Genomic DNA, 18,753 nt, shown 5'->3' with positions numbered 1-18,753 from the left:
ACCGTGTGGAGTACCCAGTGTATAACCTGTCACCCACCGTGATCCCAGACCGTCAGGAATTTCTAGTGTATACTCTGTCATCCACCATGCTCCTTGACCGTGAGGAGTGCTCAGTGTATACCCAGTCACCCACCGTACTCCCAGACCGTGAGGAATACCCTGTATATACCCTGAATCCACCATGGTCCCAGACCGTCTGGTATGCCGAGTGTATACACTGTCACCCACCATGCTCCGAGACCGTGAGGAATACCCAGTGTATACCCTGTCACACACTGTGCACCCAGTCCGTGAGGAGTTCCAAGTATATACCCTGTCATCCACCGTGCTCCCAGACCGTGAGGAGTCCCCAGTGTATACCCTATCATCCACCGTGCTCCAGACTGTGAGGAATCCCCAGCGTATACCGTGTCATCCACTGTGCTCCCAGACCGTGAGGTATGCTTTCACCCACCATACTTCCAGACGGTGAGGAGTAACCAGTGTACACACTGTCATCCATCTGGCTCCCAGACCGTGAGGAGTACTCAGTGTATACCCTGTACATCCACCATGCTCCCACACCATGAGGAATACCCAGTGTATACTCGGTCATCCACTGTGCTCTCTGACCGTGAGGAATAACCAGTGTATACTCTGTCACCCACTGTGCTCCATACCGTGAGCGATGCTGTCACCCACCATACTCCCACACCGTGTGGAATAACCAGTGTATACCCTGTCAACCACCATACTCCCAGACCGTGAGGAATAACCAGTGTATACCCTGTCATCCACCGTGCTCTCAGACAGTGAAGAATACCCAGTGTATACTCTGTCACCAACCTTGCTCCCTGACCGTGAGAAATACCCAGTGTATACCCTGTCACCAACCTTGTTCCCAGACCGTGAGGAATACCCAGTATATACTCGGTCATTCACCATGCCCCCAGACCGTGAGGAATACCCAGTGTATACTCTGTCATCCACTGTGATCCCTGACCGTGAGGAGTCCCCAGTGTATACTCTGTCATCCACCGTGAGCCTAGACCTTGAGGAATACCCAGTGTATACCCTGTCACACACCGTGCTCGGAGACCGTGAGGAATTCCCAGTGTATACCCTGTAATCCACCGATCTACCAGACCGTGAGGAATACCCAGTTTATACTCTGTCAGCCACAAGACTCCCAGACCGTGAGGAATACCGAAAGTGTACTCTGTCACCCACCCTGCTCCCAGACCGTGAGTAGTCCCTGTCATCCACCGTGCTCTCAGACAGTGAGGAATACCCAATGTATACTCTGTCACCAACCTTGCTCCCAGACCGTGAGGAATACCCAGTGTATACTCGGTCATCCACCATGCTCCCTGACCGTGAGGAGTACCCAGTGTATACCCTGTACATCCACCATGCTCCCACACCTTGAGAAATAACCAGTGTATACTCGGTCATGCACCATGCTCCCTGACCGTGAGGAGTACCCAGTGTATACCCTGTTGTCCACCGTGCTCTCAGACCGCGAGGAGTACCCTGTCACCAACCTCGTTCCAAGACCGTGAGGAGTCCCAAGTGTATACCCTGTCATCCATCGTCTTGCCAGACCGTGCGGAATACCCAGTGTATGCCCTGTCATCCACCGTGCTCCCAGACCATGAGGAGTGCTCAGTGTATACCCTGTTACCCACCATACTCCCAGACAGTGAGGAGTAACCAATATATGCCCTGAAATCCACCGTGCTCCGAGACCGTGAGGAATACCCAGTGTATACCCTGTCACCCACCGTGCTCCCAGACCGTGAGGAATACCCAGTGTATACTCTGTCATCCACCATGCTTCCAGACCGTGAGGAGTGCTCAGTGAATACCATTTCATCCACTGTGCTCCCAGACTGTTCTCCCAGACCGCGAGGAATACCCAGTGTATACCATTAGATCCACCTTGCTCCTAGACCGTGAGGAGTACCCAGTGTTTACCCTGTCATCCACCATGTTCCCAGACCGTTAGGTATACCCAGTGTGTAAACCCTGTCATCCACCATGTTCCCAGAACGTGAGGAATGCCCAGTGTGTACCCTGTCGTCCACCGTGCTCCCAGACCGTGAGGAGTACCCAGTGTATACCCTGTCATCCACCATGTTCCCAGACCGTGAGGAATACCCAGTGTGTATCCTGTCACCCACCGTGCTCCCAGACCGTGAGGAGTACCCAGTGTATACCCTGTCATCCACCATGTTCCCAGACCGTGAGGAGTTCCCAGTGTATAATTCCCCTTTATCAACAATACTCCTTAGGCGCGGGGAATACTGAGTATATAACCTCCCTGTTGCAACATTCCTAGAGCGTGTGGTGTATCCAGGATATACCCCACCTTTTAACCCTCAATATTGAATTTGATACAACGCCTTATATTGACTTGAACCTTATGTAACCGTGTTTTCCAGAGGACCAACTGACTTGGCTTTGGGCAGGATGTGCGCACCTTTTTGCGAACACATTGTATAATAGCTTTAATGTGCTTCTTTAACGCATGCTTATAGTCCTAATCGTACAATCGATTTTAGCAGATATATATATATCTGATGATTATGGGAAGTTTTTTGTTTGTTTTATTAATTCAGTGAACATGTTTCTTTCTTACTACACGCATACAACAACTAGAATCATTTAATAACACTTTTCCAAACCATCTGTGATAACGTTTATTCTCATGTGAATCATCTTTGTTTATTCGTGATTGATTTATGCATGAACATTCGAGCCATGTGACGGCAAACAGCCCTTAGATTGGTGCATGAGCTCCAGACATTGGCCATCAGCAATGAGAAGGAAAACTGTTGACCTGAGTCCTCAAAATCCTCAGTCGTCAGTTCTGATGAAACTTGACGATCCCCAGTACTATGGTTTAACGGGGATTTGGGAGTTGAGTCTTTCCACTTGGCACACATCAGCACTGTTCTTTAAACGAGAATTTGGGAGTTGAGTTTTTCCGCTTGGCACACATCAGCACTGTTCTTTAAACGGGGATTTGAGAGTTGAGTTTTTCCATTTGGCACACGTCAGGACTGTTCTTTAAAAACGGGAATTAGTGGTTGAGTGTTCAACCCGGGTCTACAGAGGAGCAGCTATCTACAATTTGCTGGACGTAGCCCGAATTGAAACTGATGGTCAGCTGTGATTGTACGTCCACTGACGGCATCACCGCCGTTGACCTTTGTTTCTGTTATTGTACTGCAATTAAATACATATGCTAGAATGCCGCTCGGTCTATGCAGCAGTTTATGCGAATAAATATCCCCTGAACACTATCCTGAGTGTTCAGCCTGAAACCAGTACACTGTTAAACACGGTGGAACGTGTTCAAATGACACCTTATGGTATCTCGTCGACACATGACCATACCATTACTAAATACCCGCTTCAAACGATCTGTTCGTCTATTGCTCATTCATAATGCACAATGTCAAATGTTAGGGTTTTTCTTTACTCTTCTGACACACAAGGTCACGTTCTCTACACTGGCCACCTTTACACAACAAATCATGTTGCAAATATGAGTTACGACAGTTTTAGCTTTATGGCATCTTCGTTCAAATTAACCATGGAATGGAACCGTCATCACAATGACACTACGATGAGCGATGAAGCCGCACTCTGGACCTGCCTTCCTGATACCAACAGTGTTTACACTTAGCTTTTCGCTATCTTGACATCACCATTTGACTCAAAGCAAGATACAGTTCCTAACTGGATAAATATTTACATCTTTCCTTTTTTTCAGTTGGGTGGTTTCTACCATGGCTGATAACACATGCATGCATGTCAGGTTGCAGGATGAATGAAGTCCACTTCGGCCATGTTTACTGATGGCCAGTATTCAAACGGGGCGTCTGGGCTATCGTCGAATAGGCATTGCGTGTCGGACATCTTTAAACATACAACTTTCTGGGCGTACCTGAAATAAAACAGGATGCATTGTTGAATATGGAGCAAAGAATAACATTTAAAGACAGCATTGACATGGGAAAACGAAATATAAATGTTGAAAACAGGCATTATACTGTGTATGCTGGAGCAGTAAGTATATACTCGTCATGATTTGTTTTATATAGTTATTCGTACGTGTGCAAGGTTAGAATAACCGGTGCCAGCAGAAAGGGGTCGTATAAGAGGGTTTTTTTCGGAAATATATTTACCAATAAATATTTCAAAAGCATTGCCAAACTTGTAACATAATATGGTGTTGAAAGGGTACAGGGACTTTTGACGACATCCATTTCAATAAAGTGTGTAGTTTTTTTCAGTTAAGAGATTCAAAAACTGACATCTGTCAAGAAAAATGACAAATGGCATATTTGGGATTACTCCTATTGACATTACAAACAGATGGCTTCAAAGGAGCTGCATATTTGTTTGGGAAAACTTGCTGACAAACTGTTGTAGCCTTTCATGGCTAACGTGGATAGGAACGAGTATTATAAATGGTTTGTGCCGTTATTCTGAAAGATCAATATCATAGAATCACTCTTGACAAATATTCACTGTAACCTACGGTGGATGTAGCAAGTACATATGCTGTGACAACTGTGATTGTGTGGAAGACCTCTGGCTGTAGCAGGGACACCAGTATGCCGTTGGCGCTACAGTCAACGCAAGTATTTCACATCGCTATCTTCCATCAACACACATTTTTTTCACAAGATTATTTAAGGTATTGTTTACACTACCCCGTGCCAATGTATTCAACCAATATTGTTAAATCTACCACAGCACAAACATACCAGGTTCGCAGCAAGACGGAAAGCACATACTGGACCAAATAAAGATAGCCTGTTGGAGAATATGGCTGTTATTTGTTAGTTTATTCTCTTATAAGACCCCGTATGCTTTACGCACTCCACACTTATCACGGGGGTTCTCTGCGCCCGTTTCTTCCAAAGTGTAATGCACACTATCGCAATACATATTTATGTTTGGGGGATTTATGTGCAGACCCGTCAACCGTATCCCCGTGTTTTGTTTTGACAGCTGTTAAGGTCACAAGAAACGCTAGAAGTGATCCGTTTATCAGAGAAAGTTAAATATGGCTGCTGCAATGGAGTCCTTTGTATGGGAAATTGCACGTGCTTAATTTGCTGTCCTACTCGGAAGGTGTCCGGTGAACCGTGTCGGACTCTGGTTGGAGTGGAACCTGTGCAGTATATTGTTTGGACACGTATGAAGAAGTATTAACTTGGCTTCCCGGGCTGCTACAGTTTCTGTGAACCATTGTTATCAATATCCACACTTATAATGGGACTGTATGGTATATTTACTCGTTTTAAATGTGATTCTCTTATCATTAAACCATAAACATAACCTGTGTGTTTAACGTCCATCAACTTGTACCACGGCGTGTGGCCTCAGTACATCTATGTCATTTACAAAATATGGTGAGCAAGTAAAAACACTTATAAGTGGAGACCGTGACCAAAAGTGAAACCTCCCCATTAACTGACTTCCATTAACACGTCATTGGCGACGCATTCAGTTGCACGGTTCGTTCACTTATCATATGTGATATATTTACAAAATTCACCAAACTGAGGCCTTGGACACCAAGTAAAACTACCACTGGCATTCAGTTACAAATACACAGGTGTTAAATACCAGCTATGTAGTACAGCTGGGTTATCTATATTTCCGCAAAGACAGATACACTTTGAAATGTTTCACAAGGCGCTTGCTGAACCCCTGAATATGATACTGCACATAATATAACTGTGAAAAGCCAGCATGCGTGGTCAACAAAGGTTTGTATTATAAGAGGACATTTTAACGATGGTAGTTTTTCACCTTTCCTTGTAGGTCTCACTTCATCTCATATTCATCCGTTACTGGTAGTGTTCTATTAAAACACAGTTCTTTATTTCTCGGGGTAGACGTGCAAGGAGCTGACATTGTAGTTTAACAAAATGTAGCCTGAAGCCATTGAGACAGACCAAAAGCTCATTTACAGACATCTATCAGCACGCAGATAAATCATCTGACCATTCTGGTATCACCTTACACTGAGCTTCCCCCGGCGCAGTGATCACTCCGCGTTACATCAATGCAGCCAGCAAATTTACGTATCACATGACCGTACTTTGCCTTGAACGCGCTTCTTCTCGTATTTATACAGTAGAAATTCAGACTTGTGGAGGTCCAGCCTTGTGGAAGTCTTTCAGTGCGGTTTTCAGATTTTACAGGGCTTCTTGTAATCACCCTAAACAAGGGGAGCCTATTTCTTTTCAGGTATAAGAATGTTAGAAAGTTCACTCATTTCATGGCATGTGTAAATCTACATGACAGTATTTACCAAAATTAGATATAAATGATGTGACGAATCGATTAAAGGCAATGAGTATTTAGACAGAAGAATTGCGACATATTTACACTATTACAGCTTTCCGGTGATTAGAACAGTGCCTGCTTCTCAACATTGTCAATAATGTCTTTATAGCATAATGCTTTAAACTTAATGTGATCTTTCTCTTCCTCACCGATAACATGCACGATCCGCACTGGTAAGAAGGGACATGACTTAAGGTTTAGTACCGTTTATGAATCAACATAAATTATTTTGTGTTTTGTTTCCTTATGTGATTGTTTGACTATTAAACTTGCTGTAGTATCTTCATGCTTGCTTTTCTGATACTATGCTACCTTCGTATAAACTAAATCTTTACCAGGTATTTTTTAGCTTGAAAGAACTCCATCGAGACAGCACTTGTTTTTAATCCCACAATAATTACGCATCTGTTGATTACACCATTTCAGATAAAAAATGCTCTTTTGATGTAAGTTGTATAGACGATACTTGATATTGCCATCATATTGTATATCTGTGCATGGTGGTTTGAATAAACATGAAACCGACACATGTTTAGACCAAAAGAATTCCTAAACTATCAACTTAACTCATCTTCACATGTTGAATCAGCTTTACAACCTTTGTACTCAATCCATTTCTACACAAACAGGCGCTTAGAGGCTATGACGCAGCGATCATACACTTTGAAAGCGCTTTGTTGGGTATAAACGCATTGATTGTGTGTGTGTGCGTGCGTGCGTGTGTGTGTGTGTGCCTGGGTTGAGGTGTATCCTTATGATTGGGCTGCGGAGACTGGGATACAACATTAAACTAAGTATGGCTACTGCTTTTAGTATTTCATTTCTATTGTTTTCGTAAACATTTTCAAATGTTCAGATTTATTGTTTTCTCAGCCCCTTTTTCTCCTACCATGCACTTGTAGAATGTTTCGTGACACTCTCGGGATGTGAAATATGATATGAGCGATTTACTCCCATTAGTTAGACATCCCAATTGTCAGACACTATAAATGGGAATGTCCCAATTGGATATTTCAACCAGTTAGTTGAACCTAAGGAAAACTGTTATTGTGTATATATATTTTGGAGTTATTTGTGATAGAAAGTGTTATCAATCTATCTATATCAAATATCTGTCATCAAGCTACTAAACCCATTTATTTTGTTTTACGCAGAAGTGGAATGTTAAACTTATTAATACCATAATAACTATATTTCTTTGATTCAATGGTGAAACCAATCTTGTTGTACGGTTGTGAAATTTGGGGATATGTTAATGTAAAACAAATTGAAAATGTACGTATATGTTTTATGAGAAAAGTATTACCTGTAAAGAAAATTACCCGTTTGTATATGCTGTATGGTGAATCAGGTATAGTGGTACTTTCTGTTGATGTTAAAATTCGTATGGTAACTTTTTGGTCTAAATCATTTATAAACAATTCATCTAAATTATCTTCAACCTTTTATCCTATTGTATGTAATCTTCATAATGAAGGTATTCACAGCTGTAGCTGGATCTCAACTGAATTTGAAAATTATCTAACGTCCCTACCCTTTAACAAAGATATCCCCTTACTCCATTTTCGTACTTCATGCCACCATTTACCAGTTGAAACAGGAAGATGAAGCAGGATACCAATAGATGAAAGAAAATGTAAATTATGTTGTATGAATGATAAGGGAAATGAGTTTCATTATATTCTTAAATGCACATATTTTATAAAAGAAAGATGAATGTATATACCAGCTTCCATTATAAAAAGACCAAATATGTTAAAGTTTAAATCACCCTTTGCATGTAAAAAGATATCTGTTATGAAATATCTCAGTAAATTCTGTAAATATATCATGCAAATTGTAAAATGTTCCGGCCAACTACTATTCCGCCATAATATTATCATGTATTGTCATTTGTCCCTCATATATCGATGATATCGGCCTGAGTGTAATAAGGGCGGTGGGGTAGCCTTGTGGTTAAAGCGTTGGCTCGTCACGCCGAAGACCCGGGTTCAAATCCCCACATGGGTACAATGTGTGAAGCCCATTTCTGGTGTCCCCCGCCGTGATGTTGCTGGAATATTGCTAAAGGCGGCGTAAAACCAAACTCACTCACTCACTGAGTGTAATAAAGGTCGGTTCTGTTATTTATTTTATGGGCCATTCCTATTTTATTAAGAGGTAACAGGCAGGGGATTAGCTGTGCACTCAACCAGATGGTTTGTTGTTTTAACCTTTTGTACACACAAATAGATTTGTAAAGAGAACGTACTTTAGGTTACGCATTTGACCTGTGACTTGCAGCCGATAGTCCCTATAGTTGACCTGTTGATTGCAGTCGATAGTCACTATATTTGACCTGTGCTTGCAGTTCGTAGTCCCTATATTTGACCTGTGGCTTGCAGTCGATAGTCACTATATTTCACCTGTGGCTTGCAGTTCGTAGTCCCTATATTTGACCTGTGGCTTGCAGTTGATAGTCACTATATTTGACCTGTCGATTGCAGCCGATAGTCCCTATATTTGACCTGTCGATTGCAGTCGATAGTCACTATATTTGACCTGTCGATTGCAGTACATAGTTACTGTATTTGACCAGTCGACTGCAGTCGATAGTCACTATATTTGACCTGTCGGTTGCAGTCGATAGTCACTATTTTTGACCTGTGCTTGCAGTTCGTAGTCCCTATATTTGACCTGTGGCTTGCAGTTCGTAGTCCCTATATTTGACCTGTGGCTTGCAGTCGATAGTCACTATATTTGACCTGTCGATTGCAGTCGATAGTCACTATATTTGACCTGTCGATTGCAGTACATAGTTACTGTATTTGACCAGTCGACTGCAGTCGATAGTCACTATATTTGACCTGTCGGTTGCAGTCGATAGTCACTATTTTTGACCTGTGCTTGCAGTTCGTAGTCCCTATATTTGACCTGTCGATTGCAGCCGATAGTCACTATATTTGACCTGTGCTTGCAGTTCGTAGTAACTATATTTGACCTGTGCTTGCAGGCGATAGTCACGTCACTATATTTGACCTGGATTTGGGGTATCAATTTGCGTATCGATCTACACAACTAAACATGAATACAATTGCCAAACATCTGCGATTTGAGACAGACGGGAATGTAACTGTTGGAAATACACTGTCATCGAAACAATTCTATTGACACAATATAATGTCTCTTTATGAAAGTAATGCTAAGTGTTTAACTTAAGGGCTTCCAAAACATAAATCGTTTAATATTACTTCTTTTGTCAGCTGCCTTTGGAAGTTGGTGTGATGAAAAAGTTCTATAGATATACAACTTCTACGTTATAACATAAGCTCATATTGATAATAAAGACGTTGTAGAGTGATAGAACTCTCCCCGTTGTTAACATTACTTCTATATTGTTTTATCTACATCAGGCAAGTACTGCAATAGTGCAGTGTTTTATTATAGAATGTTGTTTTAATTTCTCAAAGCAATATATGGGTCTGGATGTGGATAGTGTTATTTCATAACCATAACTCTTAAGCCTTTCAATATCAATTTGTGAAAACTGCAAGCACTTTAGTCCTTCAAATTATGTTAAATTCACAAAACTGCAGCTTTTCTAATGTATGTATATGGTGTATATATCGGGCACAAGATGACTAACAATGCATGTTGAAATGTATGTCTGTGGTATACAAATGGGGCACACGACGACTAACAATGCATGTTGAAATGTATGTATGTGGTATACAAATGGGGCACACGATGACTAACAATGCATGTTGAAGTGTATGTATGTGGTATACATATGGGCCATAAGATGACTTACAATATATGTTTAAATGTATGTATGTGGTATACAAATGGGGCACAAGATGACTAACAATGTATGTTTAAATGTATGTATTTTGTATACATATGGGCCATAAGATGACTAACAGTGTATGTTTAAGTGTATGTATGTGGTATACAAATGGGGCACAAGATGACTAACAATGTATGTTTAAATGAATGTATGTGGTATACAAATGGGGCACAAGATGACTAACAATGTATGTTTAAATGTATGTATGTGGTATACAAATGGGGCACAAGATGACTAACAATGTATGTTTAAATGTATGTATGTGGTATACAAATGGGGCAGACGATGACTAACAATGTATGTTTAAATGTATGTATGTGGTATACAAATGGGGCACAAGATGACTAACAATGTATGTTTAAATGTATGTATGTGGTATACAAATGGGGTATAAGATGACTAACAATGTATGTTTAAATGTATGTATGTGGTATACATATGGGGCACAAGATGACTAACAATGTATGTTTAAATGTATGTATGTGGTATACAAATGGGGTATAAGATGACTAACAATGTATATTTAAATGTATGTATGTGGTATACAAATGGGGTATAAGATGACTAACAATGTATGTTTAAATGTATGTATGTGGTATACCAATGGGGTATAGGATGACTAACAATGTATGTTTAAATGTATGTATGTGGTATACATATGGGCCATAAGATGACTAACAAAGTATGTTTAAATGTATGTATGTGGTATACATATGGGCCATAAGATGGCTAACAATGTATGTTTAAATGTATGTATGTGGTATACATATAGGCCATAAGATGACTAACAAAGTATGTTTAAATGTATGTATGATATATACATATGGGGTATAAGATGACTAACAATGTATGTTTAAATGTATGTATGTGGTATACCAATGGGGCACACGATGACTAACAATGTATGTTTAAATGTATGTATGTGGTATACAAATGGGCCATAAGATGACTAACAATGCATGTTTAAATGTATGTCTGTGGTATACATATGGGCCATAAGATGACTAACAAAGTATGTTTAAATGTATGTATGTGGTATACATATGGGCCATAAGATGACTAACAATGCATGTTTAAATGTATGTCTGTGGTATACATATGGGCCATAAGATGACTAACAAAGTATGTTTAAATGTATGTATGTGGTATACCAATGGGCCATAAGATGACTAACAATGTATGTTTAAATGTATGTATGTGGTATACAAATGGGGCACACGATGACTAACAATGTATATTTAAATGTATGTATGTGGTATACAAATGGGGCACAAGATGACTAACAATGTATGTTTAAATGTATGTATGTGGTATACAAATGGGGCACAAGATGACTAACAATGCACGTTTTAATGTATGTCTGTGGTATACAAATGGGCCATAAGATGACTAACAATGCATGTTTAAATGTATGTCTGTGGTATACATATGGGCCATAAGATGACTAACAATGCATGTTTAAATGTATGTCTGTGGTATACATATGGGCCATAAGATGACTAACAAAGTATGTTTAAATGTATGTATGTGGTATACCAATGGGGCACACGATGACTAACAATGTATGTTTAAATGTATGTATGTGGTATACAAATGGGGCACAAGATGACTAACAATGTATGTTTAAATGTATGTATGTGGTATACAAATGGGGCACAAGATGACTAACAATGTATGTTTAAATGTATGTATGTGGTATACAAATGGGGCACAAGATGACTAACAATGCATGTTTAAATGTATGTCTGTGGTATACATATGGGCCATAAGATGACTAACAATGTATGTTTAAATGTATGTATGTGGTATACATATGGGCCATAAGATGACTAACAATGTATGTTTAAATGTATGTATGTGGTATACATATGGGCCATAAGATGACTAACAATGTATGTTTAAATGTATGTATGTGGTATACATATGGGGTATAAGATGATTTACATTGTAGTCATGTGGCTCACCACTTCTTCTCATCGCTGATTTTTTCTGCATAGCTGCGAATAACTGTTACAAACACACCCTTATACAGTCTCAAGGAAACAGACACGATTTCATTCTTCCTAATCTTGTCAAAATATCTATAAAAACCTACGAAGCTGGTGATCGCACAAATAATCCCCCGATATGACAGATAATTGGTGACTCCCTCTCGCCTTGTATTCTCTCTCGCTTATCATTTTCACATGAATTATGGACTTCAGGATAACATATGATATCAAACAAAGAGATTTAAGGTATATATCAATAGTCATTATTGTGCAGACACATCTATTCGTGTCTCTTGTGTTCATCGAATTTCAGAAATATGCTTTAAATACTTTTTAATTGTATAATTTCCGTTACCTTCAGACTGAAATTCTCTAATTGTGATTATTAAATCGAGACAATGTGTATGTAAATACAATTTCCGGTTACCTAGACAATGGCCTATTTCCGCTTACCTAGACAATGGCTTATAGACAGGGCCTGGCTGGAGTCATTGCAGCCCTGTTGATTATTCGCTGTATATAACTTTCGAAATGTTTTCTTCCTAGTGTGATCAGATTTACAATATCTATGATTCACACAGCGACATGTTTTGGCACAAAGAATACCCACGGTCACACAGTGCTACAAAGAATGCCCATGATTCTCACATTTATATGTCTTGTCACAAAGAATACCCATGATTCTCGCGGTGATACAGTTATACTTGCTACCACAAAGAATACGAATGATTCTCACAATTATATGTTGTTCCACAAAAACTATCTATTATTCTCACAGTTATATGTTCTGCCACAAAGACTATCGATTATTCTCACAGTTATATGTTCTGCCACAAAGACTATCTATTATTCTCACAGTTATATGTCCTGCCACAAAGACTATCTATTATTCTCACAGTTATATGTTCTGCCACAAAGACTATCTATTATTCTCACAGTTATATGTTCTGCCACAAAGACTATCTATTATTCTCGCAGTTATGTGTTCTGCCACAAAGACTATCTATTATTCTCGCAGTTATATGTCCTGCCACAAAGATTATCTATTATTCTCACAGTTATATGTTCTGCCACAAAGACTATCTATTATTCTCACAGTTATATGTTCTGCCACAAAGACTATCTATTATTCTCACAGGTATATGTTCTGCCACAAAGACTATCTATTATTCTCACAGTTATGTGTTCTGCCACAAAGACTATCTATTATTCTCACAGTTATATGTTCTGCCACAAAGACTATCTATTATTCTCACAGTTATATGTTCTGCCACAAAGACTATCTATTATTCTCACAGTTATATGTTCTGCCACAAAGACTATCTATTATTCTCACAGTAATATTCAAAGTTATATGTTCTGCCACAAAGGCTATCTATTATTCTCATAGTTAAATGTTCTGTCACAAAGTATACCCTTTCTTCACACACCGATATGTCTCCCTCACAAAATATTCATTCTGTACATGATTCCCTCATCCATAATTCACACCTCGACATGTCGCCCTTTCAGAACGCCCACGTTTCCACAGAATATAGTCCCTCATAGAATACCTATGATTAACGCAGCAATTTGTCGCCCGTCACAGAAAGCCCGTGTCGCGGCTTCCTCATCTCCAAGTATCCGGCGATCCAGTACGTTTGGGCTTTGGCCGTTGATGTTCAGACCAGGCGTCTTTCAACTGATACTAGCCCTCTCATGCATGCGTACACACCTCTTAGTGTGAAACGTATCTAGTGTAGACCAATTGACTAATGTGTGATCCTGAAACACCATATAACAAGTAACAATCCTAGTGATGATAATGGCAATGTGTCCAGTACTGACATACATAAAGAATGAGTACTTTCTTTCATCTCTAATATACATAATATACATGCATTTCATACTTACGCCTATGTTCGTGTTAATCAAATAATTAAAATGCATTCACACACAGGACATATTTAATGTACTAGTTTTATAATACGATAGTGAAACCGCAAAAGTTGACAGTTGATAATTAAAAACATACTATTTGTACTGCAGAGTTGTTAATGCGGTTAATAAACCAGAGTGTCACCAGTTTACTGTTAAATGGAACTGACTACATACTAGAAATACCAGATACTTCCAACATTAACAGAGGAGGCTCCGAGTTGCCCAATAGACGGATCCATGCATTACCCCTTTGAGACATAAGAATGTGACTGAAAGTTTTGAGCCATCAGGATCTCCTGAGACAAACTATTAACGACGTCACATAATATCATTTGATGAAAAGAATTTTAATGCCCTCGACTAGCAAGGAATAACAATGGGCGTTTTCAAGACAACAATTTCCCGAACAATCGAGCCAGTTGATTAGGGTTACCTTATTGGCTTCGGTCGGTTCCGTATGATATTATCGGAATTTCCTCAGCACACTAAACGACTGTTGTTTTTTTATGTCACAGATTGTCGGAGAAAATAATAGTGAAGGCCACAATTACTGATTTAGGTTATGCCAGTTAAATCCAGACACGTTCATCTGACTAGACATATCCGCACATTTACAATAAGTTGGTTGTGATTGTCTATATAAATATTGCACACTAATTCCATGTTACATGCCCATTGAATATCTACCTGAATATTCATTGTTATCAAATAACTGGGAGTATATAACAGTGTACTATCGGATCTAGCAATATCCCTTTGTGTTTAGTAGCAATACTTTGCACGTGTCCAAAATCATTCTCACCTGATGAATATATCTTTAGTCTCTTCAGTGTAAAACAAAATAAATATTTTATATGTTTAAGATGATCTCAATGAACTCATCCATTACATATGCTGTGGATTTACCGGACATATTTATAATAGTGTGTTGTCCCTGTTGTAAACAAATGCTCCGTGCGTCAGTAATTTTTTTTTTTATATAGAAATGTTTTGAGGCAATAATCTTAAGGTGTATGAAACATTATCTCGTATTCCGCCCCAAAACATCCGTGTGTGCTCTCAAAACAATAGGAATTCGTACACACCTTCCCAAAACACAGATCATCACTGTTTTCTATGCTTATTTTACATTGGACTTAATTTACTGCACTAAAATGTGTAATGTTAACTTAACAATAACTATTGTCTTAAAAAGTCGTTTTACGAATAGAAACAAAATTGAAACAATTAAAAACGAATCATGGACTTATTGTTTAAGCTCAGGTTAGTAATGAATTACAACTAAGAAAACATAAAATACTTGAGTATATTTTGTACAGCGCTATTTTACAGAAGAGGAAAAGTGATGGCTTGTCTCAACACACTCCCAGGATATAAATATATATTGCTTCCTACATAAATGCCGACTACAGTTAATAAACAGAAAGTAAACAAGACTTCCTGAATACTCATATGTAAAACGTCTATTTTATATAAGATTTTCGAAGTGAGACGAAATAACATCTGTATGTATACAATGACAATAAGTAAATTATTAGAGTCCAAGCAACATGTCCTGCACGTTTCCACTTCTTGATATTTTCCCACGTCGACACATATAGTTTTGTCGCTTTTCACTTCGTGTTTACGGTTCATTACGGTTACATCTCATAAATTCCCCACTTTCAGACAAATATGTTTGAGTTGGGGCAATGTTCAGTCTGAAAACGTGCAACCCTGCAATTTGTGCGTGTACACGAGACTAGTTTCCGCGTGCAATATAACTACATGTGGTGGCCATCCACACAACAGAAACGTTTCGCTTGGATAGCTATATGAATGTAGGCTTAATTATTGTGTTTCTATAATTACTAGCATATGCTGCTGCTGTGTTCAGACTTTCTGGACAAATGAACGTCTGATCAAAGTGAGTGATGGTACGGTTTAGTCACCGATACAGGCGGGCCTGTAATCAACGCCATGTAACTGAGAACGCAGAGTATATTTTATACATTTCGTATCACGTAATTGTACTGCTTACTTGGTTTCACCTAATTATTTGTCATATTCCATAAATGTGACAGCATTCTGAAAGTCGATGGGTGGCTGTTCCGGGTGGCAGCGAATGTGACAATTAATTTGTATGGAGACTTTCAGTTTTTACCTTTTGTCATGGTTTGGGACGTTATTAAATCTCAAAAATGGAAATAGCATATTCTTTTTATATTGATAAACCTTTGTACTGTTTGACACCTACTGAGCTCATCCTCACTTCCGTAAACTGTCCACATTTCAATGATAGATGTTTGAAAATTTTTGACAATGGTTTCCGTGATTCAGTTATTTGTGTCGCATTGCTCGCGTAAATCTGTATATATTATCCAATATGTTGTAAGTGATAATACCAAGTTACAATCTGATCGGTGACATATACTACCCACCGGACTGCAATATTACTACTCATACGCCAAATGAAACTGATACAGATGAGGAGAGTCATTTGTGGGATAATGAGAACTAGGAGGTGTCAATCAAGCACTTGACCAGCTGTGATCGCCTTTCAAACATGTCTCAGGTGACAGTTAACACACCAGAAGACATTTCTCCTATTCAGACACCCTTCTTCTGGTGTATCTGGTGGTAACTAGCTCGCTACAGAAGGGGGTAGGTCGTCAGGTACACCAGTATATTGGAGATCAACGGTGTATGTTCTACAAAATAGAACTCATCTGTGGTATTGTGCGTTTAATATATTTATAAACATACATACGTACGTACTCTAAAGAATGTGTAAGTTACAAGCTACGAATTTTAGTAGCATTGTATTTATTGTGCTTAAAACGTCCCCATGCTTTCACTGTCATGGTTCACGGCAAAACTATATTATATTGCAGAGCACACGGGCCTCATTTCTTAAATATAACGTTGGGAACAGCTTTTACCATACTCTGACTCTGAGCAAATCTATAAAAAAATGTCTCACATGTATGAACAATGTATGTTATCACCAGTTATTCAATATTGGTGTGTGTGTGTCGCGCGCGCGTGTGTGTGTGTGTGTGTGTGTGTGTGTGTGTGTGTGTGTGTGTGTGTGTGTGTGTGTGTGTGTGTGTGTGTGTGTGTGTGTGTGTGTGTGTGTGTGTGTGTGTGTGTGTGTGTGTTTTGACTTACCTTACTGCTAATAGTCCTTCAATTACATTCGGGTACTTACCGCCCTGGATCTGGCTGCGCTGAGACAGAACGTGCACACTGGTTTTGGCATAGGGTCCATGCTTCCCCGCAACATGGCTTGGTGTTTTACACACGGCTGGTCAAGGCAATCAGTCCCAACCATAAGGACCGTATTTAGGTGAGCTATGTAACTCGCTGCTAGTCTTAGGGTTTCAATTTTGGAAAGTTTTCTATCAGCTGGTTCCGTTGGAATCAGAGTTCTTAGTGTGATAAAAGCGCTATTTACACTATGTGTCCTGTCTCGCTCTCTTGCATTTGCGGCGAACCTTTGAGGGGGGAGACCATTATCAATTTCTAAATCCGCAGATGATTGCTTTCTTTTCCTGCTGGAACCATTTTTGCCTTTAGAAGTGTCCTCTGTAGAGGTACCACTTCCATTACTATCGGATAAATTTCCAGACCCTTCTTCAACTTTTGGTTTCTTGCTTTCCGAACTCTTCTTTTTCTCGTCTCCCATGTTTCTTCCGGTAAAACTTCTCTCACAGAAACGTTCCAAAACGTCTACACAATGTATTTACGAAATCGAACCATTCCTTCTCTGTATCAGATGAAAACACAAATGGATACAAATTCCCAAGAATTGTGACTGTGCGTAATGACAGTGTTGGTAGTTCCATACATAAGTATCCGTCTGAGGAAGCGCCCTCTATATGATATTAGTTAAGGGTCATAGGTCAGGGGGAGGGGCTTAAGGGTAATCAATCATTTGAAACGGTGGGTGAAAACGAGAGGGAGGAGCTAAGGTTAATCACTATGGCAGACCCTTTTCTGAGGATTTTAGGGAAAAATCCAAATAATGCTAATACTATCAGGCTCAATTTATTCCCAACAATAAAAGTGTGTTTCTGGTTCTTTCTTTTGGTCTATAAGAATAATCTATGTTTGTGGAGTACTGTAAGAGTCTGTGGCATAGCACCTTCACCCCGTCCTCGCGCTGATCAGTGATGGACTTGCCAGAGGTGTACTCTCATCGACATTCGCTCATCTAACTTTGGGCCCTTATCAGTGTTCTCTCCGTTAGAATACGACGGAAGCACTTTCACAAAGACATTTAAATGCAAGTTTTCGTCTTAATTCCGTGCAGGTGATTTGGTATCTTCTAAAGACAAATGAAAGAGGAAATGTGAAGCGTTCTTTAATCTTTCAGAATAAAGTCATAGCATTTCAGCACATCTATTGCATCTACTTCATGTACTATAGGCATGTAACCGTTCGTATACTTGGATTCTGAGTGCTATAATATTACACCACACTCCTAGAATTTATTTCATTCCAAATGTTCTGAAATTGTATAGGACGTTATTTTATCTTTGATCTGATGAGGTGTTTTTAAGCCATTGGTCTGCTAAGGATAGTTCCAAATGAAAATCGTTGAAGGAGATGAGTGTTGTTTCACATTTGAATTCACTCCCCGTCTACAAACAAACCCAAATCTGTGCTGTGTGATCTCTG

General features: G+C 39.4%; 1 protein-coding gene across 1 annotated transcript; it reads right to left on the bottom strand.

The window, feature by feature from the left end:
• Positions 1 to 2,663: 2,663 nt before the first annotated feature.
• On the bottom strand, positions 2,664 to 17,919 carry LOC124281095 (basic helix-loop-helix transcription factor scleraxis-like). Its single transcript, XM_046717111.1, has 2 exons — positions 17,282 to 17,919; positions 2,664 to 3,934 (listed from the first exon to the last, which is right to left on the bottom strand). The coding sequence occupies exons 1-2, from the start codon at positions 17,756 to 17,758 to the stop codon at positions 3,875 to 3,877; spliced, it is 537 nt and encodes a 178-aa protein (XP_046573067.1). The 5' UTR covers positions 17,759 to 17,919; the 3' UTR covers positions 2,664 to 3,874.
• Between the last annotated feature and the right edge of the window lie 834 nt (positions 17,920 to 18,753).

This window comes from Haliotis rubra, unplaced genomic scaffold, assembly GCF_003918875.1.
Source record: "Haliotis rubra isolate DU_JTF1 unplaced genomic scaffold, ASM391887v1 Scf279, whole genome shotgun sequence".
Classification (NCBI taxonomy): domain Eukaryota; kingdom Metazoa; phylum Mollusca; class Gastropoda; order Lepetellida; family Haliotidae; genus Haliotis; species Haliotis rubra.
Note: the sequence above shows the minus strand (reverse complement) of the source record. Positions and strands in the feature narration are given on the sequence as shown.